The sequence below is a fragment of the Oratosquilla oratoria genome, chromosome 32, assembly GCF_046742065.1.
Source record: "Oratosquilla oratoria isolate Oo_2021 chromosome 32, ASM4674206v1, whole genome shotgun sequence".
Classification (NCBI taxonomy): Eukaryota; Metazoa; Arthropoda; class Malacostraca; order Stomatopoda; family Squillidae; genus Oratosquilla; species Oratosquilla oratoria.
The window spans coordinates 47498478-47509172 of NC_134808.1; the positions used below are offsets into that span (position 1 = coordinate 47498478).

Genomic DNA, 10695 nt, shown 5'->3' on the forward strand with positions numbered 1-10695 from the left:
AGATAAACAAGCAATAATAAACTAATAAACAAACAAACTAACAAATAGATTCCGCTGAGCGGGAATTGTTTTCAAAAGTGTCGATGGGGTATATGGTACATGGCACGTTCAAATATCATGAAACCTGAAGGAAGATATACTTTATCAACCTTTTCAATACGCGTCAAATACTCGCGCGCACATTGGCTGCCTGACGCACGATGGAGCATCACAATACGCGTATTACAAAATGTAAAGTCATATAAAGTCGTTCTATTTCAGCCAGAATGTTTGTAGCCACTGAAAAAGTGATCAAGCCTGTTCACAGAATAAGAGAGTTATTTAGCTACAATTACAAAATTCACAGAATAAGAGAATCCCTTAGCTACAATTACAAAATTAACATAATCAGGAAGTCGACGTTGGCATCCTCACGTACTCACTCGCGCCTTGTGACGCCATCTTAGGTATCATCGTATGGAAGGATTTTATCCGTTTAGAAACGATCATAAACGTTGGTCTGATTGACGTAACTTGCACAACTTTTGATATGTTGGAGCCTTGAGTGAAAATCCCATTTTACGTCATTTTAACCTTGGTTTTTTATCTTTTAGATCTAAGATAACTGATAGAGCTTATCCATGGAATCCTCTTTATTAGGTTCCATAGTATGGTTATGATGAAAGTAAGAGGAAAAAACATACAAGACAACTTACAGACAGAGAAACGTTTAACAAAGTAACATAGTTGTATTTTCGACAACTAAGAATTGATGAAAAAGTGAATAGATAAATAAATAAATTTATAAATAAATAAGTAAATATATAAAAGAAAGGAGCGTTATTTATTATATTAGAAGAGATACAGGTATCTACTTACGACTGTGGCCAAGCAAAATGATAAGTAGATAAATAGATAAATAGATAAATAAAATAGATAAATTAAATAAATAAAAAATCCTCAACTACTTTGTCGAATTTGACTGGAATCCACCATCACTCTGATTTGAAAGTAGATGGCCTATCTACCCAGTGCACCAACTAACCCTTTACCAATCTGTCCATCTTGGAATTGATGTGACGGTGGAGAAATGGAGTCTGAAGTGGATCAAGAAATGGAGCGAAAAGTTGGGGAACAGATGGAGCGAGAATTGGAACAGGAAACGAAGGAAGAATCGGAGCAAGGAATGGATCAAGACATAGAACAAGAAATGGAGCAAGAAATGGACCATGAAATTGACCAATAAACAAACCGAGAAATGGGCCAAGAAATGACTCAAGGAATAGCCCAAGAAACGTTCCAAGATATGAACCAAGAAACGTTCCAAGAAATGGACCATTAAATTATCCAAAGAATTAACTAAGATACAAACCAAGAAATAGACCAAAAAACAAACCAAAATGCAATATATATACATATATATATATATATATATATATATATATATATATATATATATATAAGAGAGAGAGAGAGAGAGAGAGAGAGAGAGAGAGAGAGAGAGAGAGAGAGAGAGAGAGAGAGAAAGAGAAATAGAGAGAGAGATAGAGAGGGGACCAAGAAATGGACCAAGAAGTGGACCAGGAAAAGATCCAAAACATTAACTAAGAAACAAACCAAGAAATGGACCAAGAAACGAACCAAAAACCAAACCAAAACCAAACCAAGAAATAGACCAAGAAACGAACCAAGAAATTAACTAAGAAGTAAACCAAGAAATTAAAAAAAAGAGTAAAAATATTAATTAAGAAATGAACCAAGAAACAAATCAAGAAGTGGACCAAGAAATGAACCAAGAAATAAACCAAGACATTATCCAAGAAACAAACCAGGAAACGAACCAAGAAATGAACCAAGAAGTGGACCAAGAAACGAACCAAGAAGTGGACCAAGAAACGAACCAAGAAATGAACCAAGAAATGGACCAAGAAACAAATCAAGAAACGAACCAAGAAATGAACCAAAAAATGGACCAAGAAACAAATCAAGAAGTGGACCAAGAAATGAACCAAGAAATATACCAATTAATAAACCAAGAAACAAACCAGGAAACGAACCAAGAAATGAACCAAGAAATGAACCAAGAAGTGGACCAAGAAACGAACCAAGAAGTGGACCAAGAAATGAACCAAGAAATAAGCCAAGATATTAACCAAGAAACAAACCAGGAAACGAACCAAGAAATGAACCAAGAAACAAACCAGGAAACGAACCAAGAAATGAACCAAGAAATGGACCAAGAAACGAACCAAGAAGTGGACCAAGAAATGAACCAAGAAATAAGCCAAGACATTAACCAAGAAACAAACCAGGAAACGAACCAAGAAATGAACCAAGAAACAAACCAGGAAACGAACCAAGAAATGAACCAAGAAATGGACCAAGAAACAAATCAAGAAACGAACCAAGAAATGGACCAAGAAATAAACCAAGACATTAACCAAGAAGCAAACCAAGAAACAAATCAAGAAACGAACCAAGAAATGGACCAAGAAATGGACCAAGAAACAAATCAAGAAGTGGACCAAGAAATGAACCAAGAAATATACCAATTAATAAACCAAGAAACAAACCAGGAAACGAACCAAGAAATGAACCTAGAAATGAACCAAGAAGTGGACCAAGATATGGACCAAGAAATAAACCAAGACATTAACCAAGAAGCAAACCAGGAAACGATCCAAGAAACAAACCAGGAAACGAACCAAGACATGGACCAAGAAACAAATCAAGAAACGAACCTAGAAATGAACCAAGAAACGGACCAAGAAACAAATCAAAAAGTGGACCAAGATATGGACCAAGAAATAAACCAAGTCATTAACCAAGAAGCAAACCAGGAAACGAACCAAGAAACAAACCAGGAAACGAACCAGGAAATGGACCAAGAAATGGACCAAAAACAAACCAAGAAGTAACAAGAAATGAACCAAGAAATAAACCAAGACATTATCCAAGAAACAAACCAGGAAACGAACCAAGAAATGAACCAAGAAATGAACCAAGAAGTGGACCAAGAAACGAACCAAGAAGTGGACCAAGAAATGAACCAAGAAATAAGCCAAGATATTAACCAAGAAACAAACCAGGAAACGAACCAAGAAATGAACCTAGAAATGAACCAAGAAACGGACCAAGAAACAAATCAAAAAGTGGACCAAGATATGGACCAAGAAATAAACCAAGACATTAACCAAGAAGCAAACCAGGAAACGATCCAAGAAACAAACCAGGAAACGAACCAAGACATGGACCAAGAAATGGACCAAAAACAAACCAAGAAGTAACAAGAAATGAATCAAGAAATAAACCAAGACATTATCCAAGAAACAAACCAGGAAACGAACCAAGAAATGAACCAAGAAACGGACCAAGAAACGAACCAAGAAATGAACCAAGAAACGGACCAAGAAACGAACCAAGAAATGGACCAAGAAACGAACCAATAAGCAAAAAAAAATAATAATAAAAAAAAAAAAAAAATAGACTAAAAAATGGACCAAGGAATGAATAAAGGAATGGAAACGAACAGACTTTTAGATGCAAGAAAAGCAACAGAGTCATATAATTCCTTTGAAAATAGTTGGTTCCTTTCTACTGAATAAAATCATTGGGAAGACAAAAAATGTATATTTAAATGAACGATGGTGACAACCTATGAGTTTTGACAATTTTGAGTTTGCGGGAGGGGAAGGGGGAGGAGGAGACGGAGAGGAGGACGGATGAGAGACAAATGAACCAAGAGAATTCAATATGAATGCATAGACAGGTAAATGAAAGAAGATAATTAAAAATCGACATAATAGAGGAGAGCGTATTGTTGCATGAAATTGACATGTGGACTTAGGGAAAAAGGTAAAACAAAACCAGCAAATGTGGACAAGTAAGTGTATCTACGGTTTTGATAAACTGCACTAAATACAGTTGTACTATAAACTTGGGACTAAGGAAAAAAATAAAACAAAGCCAGCAAACGAAGGTAAATAAGCGTAAAAGTTCAATAAGTCGCACTAGATACCGACGCACTATAAACTGTGGAAACAAAAGATACAAAGAAAACGGGCGCCCTGCTGAGATGGTACAGACACGAGATTAGAATGAAAGGCGACCTTTTAATAAAAAGAGAATAGCATACGAGGGAAGACTAACAGAAAGGAGAGGAAGAAGGAGACCATAAAGAATTTAGTGTTGGGGAAGGTGGGGGGTGGGGGGAGGGTGTGAAGGAGGGCTGGGGGGGGGAAAACTAACAATGAAGAAAAACAGTTTTTGCATTAACAGTTTGGAGAAGGTGCGTAAGAAGAGGGGACTGGGCGGGAGTGAAGGCAGTGTAAGATTCTTAAAGGGGAAGGTATACGGAAAGAGAAAAAAAAGAAAGAGAAAGAGAGAGGGGGGAAAGAGGAAGAGAGAGAGAGACAGAGAGTGAGAGAGAGACAATGAAGAGAGAATGAGAGGGAAAGAGAATGAGAGAGACAATGAGAAAGAGAGAGAGAGAATGAGAAAGAAAGATTGAGAGAGAAAGAATGAGAGAATGAGAGAGAAAGAATGAAGAAGAAAGAGACTGAGAGAGAGAGAGACAGACAGACAGAGAGAGAAAGAGGAAGAGAGAGAGAGAGAGAGAGAGAGAGAGAGAGAGAGAGAGAGAGAGAGAGAGCGACAGAGAGACAGAGAGAGCGACAGAGAGACAGAGAGGAAAGAGAAAGAGAAAGAGAGAGAGAGGCAGAGAGAAGTAAGGGAAAAAGAGCGCCCTAGGGGTTAGTTTCTCATTAAAATAGGGCGCACTTTTCGTTCCCCCTGAAGGAGAGGGGGGAGGGGAGGGGGACTGGTGGGAGGGGGAGGGGGAGGGGAGGTGGGAAGGGGGAGGTGAGAGAGGTGGAGTGGGGTGGGGGGGTAATAATTAGCCCACTTTGACTCCTTCTCGGGGAGTGGAGATGGCAATTTGGAGTAGACTGGGTAATTCCTTTCTATTCTACACACCTCAGAGAACAGATCAGGTAACTTGGTAAAAGTCTGTGCAAAGACCATTTTAGTGTTATAAGCTCCAAAACCAAAATAGTCAAGTAACAGAAATTGTATTGTTTCCAATATATGACCAGTTTATCCTTCATGTCCTTCTCCACAGTTGTCAAGAAAACCATAATTGATTAATAAAGAAATAGATGTAAACAAAACATGAATTACCCCAAGCTCAGAGATACGTACACACACACACACACACACACACACACACATATATATATATGTATATATATATATATATATATATATATATATATATATATATATATATATATATATATATACATACATACATACAAAACCTCATGTTCTTGTATTACCTCGATCTCGAGTTCGATTCTTGGATGCTATCTCCCACTGAAACACGCCAATACTCATCCTAATCCTCGTTCTCCAGATCATCAGCTACGACTCGGAGCGAGGAGGAGTGACCGTGATCATCGAGAAGGGCGACGTGACCACAAGCTCACTCCTGATCCAGAGAGCTCAAGCGGGGGACACGGGCACTTACGTGTGCAATCCTTCCAACGCCTCGCCCACTTCCATCTCGGTCCACGTCCTCAATGGTTCGTGAACTCGGTACCGTTTCTTTAGGAGGCTCGCCGGCTGAGCGGGTTAGGGCGTTTCTTACGGAGAAGGTCGAGGGAGGTGAAGGTTCGAGTCCTGCCACCGGGGAGGTTGGACCAAGGGAATGGTTCGCTAAATTCTATGCTAGTTCTCTGGAAGGGGCATCGTCCTAGCCTTCCGATTGGAGGAGTTTGTGACGTTAAGCCATATAATCATTTAATCATACTATCTCGATTTGGTTTAACGTCCCAACTTCCCCCTGTCAGGAGGCTAGGATGGTGCCCCTTACAGAGGACTTTGTAGCGTGGGATTTAATGAACTGTGCCCTTGGTCCAACTCGCTGGTGGTAGCTTTCAAACTGCAGTCACCTTGACCTCCGCCGCAAGTAGCGACGCTCTAACTCGATCGACCAGCGAGCATCCATTAACCATACATAAGACACATTTATCATTTTTCTATCTAAAGCATGTTCTCAGTAGTTTGTAGATATTTTCTAACTTAATCATATATAAGATAAGTTGTCTATCTATCTATATATCAATAGGCTTGTTCTCCTTTATAATAATAGCCTGCACTCATAATGCGTTGTGTTTTATTCTGCTTTGCTGTTTTATTGATAATCTATATTTCTTGTGTTCTATTGCATGTATTTTGTGTACTTTAGTCTTTTATTTTTCTTCAACTACAAACTAAAATGAATGTATTTTTTGTCAATGAGACGGAAATGATAAAGTATTATCTATCTATATATTTATCTATCTAGCATATGTATGTATATATATATGTATATAAATACTTTATATATATATGTATGTATGTATGTGTGTGCATATATACATATATATATACATATATATATATATATATATGTATATACATATATATATATGTATGTATGTATGTACTGTATGTATGTACATATGAGTGGAAAGGTGGTGAGCTAAACACAGAACAGTTGTAGTTTTAATCACTGACGTTTCGTACTCACCAGGGCATTCTCAAAGCACATACAATCTCGGAAAATGAACAGCTTAAATACTTTATCCTTGCCATGTTCCTCTCCCTCCATCTGCCTCCATACCCTCATCCGTTCTCCATATTTCTCAGATGACTCCCTCAGTGAATAAAACTCCAACTGTTCTCTGTGTTTAGCTCACCACCCTCCCACTCATTTTTCTTCCATACTTCAATATGTATGTATATATATATGTTATATATATGTATATATATACATATATATATACATATATATATATACATATATATATATATATATATATCGGGGATGATTATTAATGATAAACCCCACCGATTCACAGGTGAGCACCCGGCGGCCATGCAGCACGGAGGCCAAGGCACCTACACGTCCTCATCCATAAGGAATATACTATCTATGCTTACCCTCATCGCACTGTTCCATAGAATAATTCGGTAAACTGGAAGGGACATAGGAACCTTGGTAAGAAGTGCTCCGACATCAATGAAGAGAAGGAAGGGAAAAGGACACAAGGTGTAAAGTAGTGATTCCTTGGATGTAATGTTGTTATTGGAAAGAAACTGTTGGTCTGAAAAAGGGTGTGTTTTATCAGTTTTGTTATATTTGGTTTTGTGTTAGGTTGGTTATCTCACTCATACTATGATAAGTTGTTTTAATTGGTGTTTTATAACCCGTGTGTTGATTGAATTAGGTCGAGTGCATAAACGATCAGGAAAACAAACATAACCATTAACGTACACATGGTGAATCACACATCATATACACGTTCACGCACATATACGTCCACACACACACACACACACACACACACACACACACACACACACACACACACACACACACACACACACACACACACACGCATCTTTAAAAATGTTTACATATAAGATTGACTAACAATTTTGTTATGAGCAGATATAAATTATGCTAATTTGCGTTTGATGTTTATGTTCCTTCTGCTGTAAATTCACGGGCAATTAGACACTGTGCATGTAAATGTGTTGCTCTTCTTCTGATCCTGGTACATAAATTACGCTATATTTATTTCAAGCTATTTCATGGCATTATATATTACTTGCATTGCTTTCATAAGTTAACATTGAAACAAAATATTTCCTTGCTTACCTCAAATTACAATTTTCTGTGTATATTCTCAAAACTTCATCCCAAAGTAATTATGATAATGATGATGGCAAAATAAAAACATTATTTCTTTTGAACAGTATTTTTCGTCTGAGCAAAAACATTGTACGAAGTATTTTGCAATTCATTTTATATCATAAGATTGGTGCAATTAAAATCTGTTTCATACCAGTGCTGTTGCCCTAATTTACAGTATATCTAACTATGTACCTAGTTACTCACTTTGATACTGGTTTATGTACAATCTACTAACCCGGTTAGGTAACCATCGAAAAATATTCTAGGTTAAGGCTTTTATTCAAATAAAATTAGATATCTTATTCAAAGAAATAATATATATATTTTAACTTAAAAAAAACAAGTCTGGTGATTTTGTTAAGTGTCCAAACAGTATTATCTTCATCCATTTCAACTAAATTTTTCTATAATCGAACGAACCAACAGTAATTGAAAATATATTCTAATCATTCTAATACAATACAAGATTTGACAGAGTAGGACACTGAAAAGAAAATGTAACATGAAAAAAGAGATTGATTTGGATGTACAGCGACAAAGTTCTTGTACGAAGAAGTAACACACACACTTTTTTGTTTACATTGTGGTGTATGCTATAGCCGTGTGTGAATGTACGAAATATTTCTCAGCCCCTATAGCACCGTTGTGCTGCATTGTATAGCTTAAGCTCTGATAAACGTCAAATGATTTTATTCCACTAAGCGGAAACCCTTCAGACTGATCCGGATTTTGATTATGATTTTCCTCAGGTATGGTAGCTTCCTTAGCTGAATAAGATATTCTTACATTTGTCAGAGCAGAGTTCATACGTCACGTATGGGGTAAGGTTATATTCCCACGAATTACATGTGGGGTTGTATATATTGTAGTTTATAAATCATATACATTGTCAAACTACACCATATCATGATAGACACCTCTCCTGTGGAAAGGAAAATGAATCTTATAAGCAATTTGTGTACCAAAAGCAGCAACAAAAATGAACTATTGCTGTTATGTTTGTAATTAAAGACAACAAAAGATCATAAGTGTGTGACAATTAACGGAAGCCACTATAATTCATGCCTGAGTAAAGGAACGTCAAATATAAAACAATAGCCGTATTCACAAAGTACATGAACATGTACAAAAAACTTGTAGGATTGTGTAATAAAACAGGTGCAAGAATCCAAGCAAACAATGAAAAATACAAGCAAGGCTCTCCGAATATAAAAGAAAGAAAAAATTGCTGGAACTTTTTTTCTTTTCTTTTTTTTAATACAAAAGAAATGTTGTACATGTAACAAGTGGATATCTTCTGAAGAGTATCCCATTTCTCCATGTAGCGTTTATAAAAGTGATCATTGTAAAGTGTTTAAAGTGAAAATGAGGCTGAATTTAGTGGTTAGTGTCGAGCGGAGTGGATAATTGAAAGGAAAAAAGTGCATGGTTTTACCTTTTGATACTAGGGTAAGAAAAGGAAACAGAAATACGTGAAGACTGCCTCGTCTACACAGATAGATTTCTATCAAATTGATCTACAGTTCGGAGTGTTTATGAGTCTAAGAAATCCAATAAAAAAGAAAATAAGATAAGAGTATATTCGCGTGCTGACTTCCTGAAGTGCAAAATCCTGGCAATTTTATCTAGTCAAGAGTCTGCTCCAACCCCATCCCGCCCCTAAACTAACCTAACCTACAGTAACATACACTAACCTAAACTAACCTATCCTAACCTATCTTAACCTAGCCTATCCTAACATAACCTAACCTAGTCTAACAAAAACAAAACAAACCAAACCAAACCAAACCCTAGAACCTAACCCAATCCAACCCAACCCAATCCAACCCAACCCAATCCAACCCAACCCAATCCAACCCAACCCAATCCAACCCAATCCAACCCAACCCAACCCAATCCAACCCAGCCCAGCCTAACCTAACCTACCCTAACTTAACCTATCAACCTAACCTAACCTAATCTAACCTAACCTGTGTGAGAGCAGGTCGACGATTGACTAAAACCCTTCAGTTCAAGTTTTGCAACTCGACTGAATGAAATCGTTGATTGTCTGATTCGACATCTCGTGTTACGTGTGCCAAGGTGTTCGATATTTCGAAAGAAAATGACTCGCATATAGAAGCCAAAACCCTCTTTGGCAAACCATTCAAACCACTGACTACTTATGATAACGAAACGAAATGAAACTCAAGGTTGAAAAGAATTTTGCATCAAAGTGAGGACATGAATTGAAATGAGCTTGGAAATGCTTGAGAATGAAACTAACCCAGCACAACAGACTTGTAGATACGAAGTATATAGCGGGGTAGAATCAGTTACTCTTTCTAGAGACTTTCAAGATGTGACGGACTACCCCATATAAAGTATATTTTTACCAATTAGAAAGAAAATATGTTTAAAAGTATTCCTCAACTAATGGCGTCTGAACCCTGATGAGGAAATTTCAAGCAAGGGGCGAAGTAGCAGGTTTCAACGTATGTATGAATGTATGTAAAATGTACAGGTTGATCAATTACCCCCAACAATCGATGAAAACATGAACAAACTTATAATACATAAATGCACACAGGATTACAAAACCTGGTACACATATGTATCAGTACAAAATCAGAAACGCACGCACACATATACACAGACACACACACACACACACACACACACACACACACACACACACACACACACACACACACACACACACACACTTCACTTGTATCAATTATACATAAATATATAATCGTGTAAACCTGCGTTTTCAGTCTTCTCGAATTTTCTGCTTAATTCAGAAGAAATGGAACTCACATTGTTCAGGCAAGACCTTGTACATACCATAGTTTGCCGTAGGTTGATACTTAGATTTATTATGGTATCGTAGTTTGTTGTCATTTGATGGTAAGAATTGGTATTTCATTTATTAATGTTAAGGACACAAGAACCCTTGTATATCACTGAGTTTCAAAGTTGGACATAGGTAA

The 10695-nt window shown here is 37.1% G+C and overlaps 1 protein-coding gene across 1 annotated transcript in view; it reads left to right on the plus strand.

The window, feature by feature from the left end:
* Window positions 1–10425, plus strand: part of LOC143017463 (uncharacterized) — a 101599-nt gene extending 91174 nt beyond the window's left edge. Inside the window, exons 6-7 of the mRNA XM_076172227.1 lie at window positions 5393–5561; window positions 6882–10425. Of these exons, the coding sequence (XP_076028342.1) occupies window positions 5393–5561; window positions 6882–6997 (285 nt within the window). The 3' untranslated portion in view covers window positions 6998–10425. The remainder of the gene's footprint in view (window positions 1–5392; window positions 5562–6881) is intronic.
* Window positions 10426–10695: the final 270 nt, after the last annotated feature.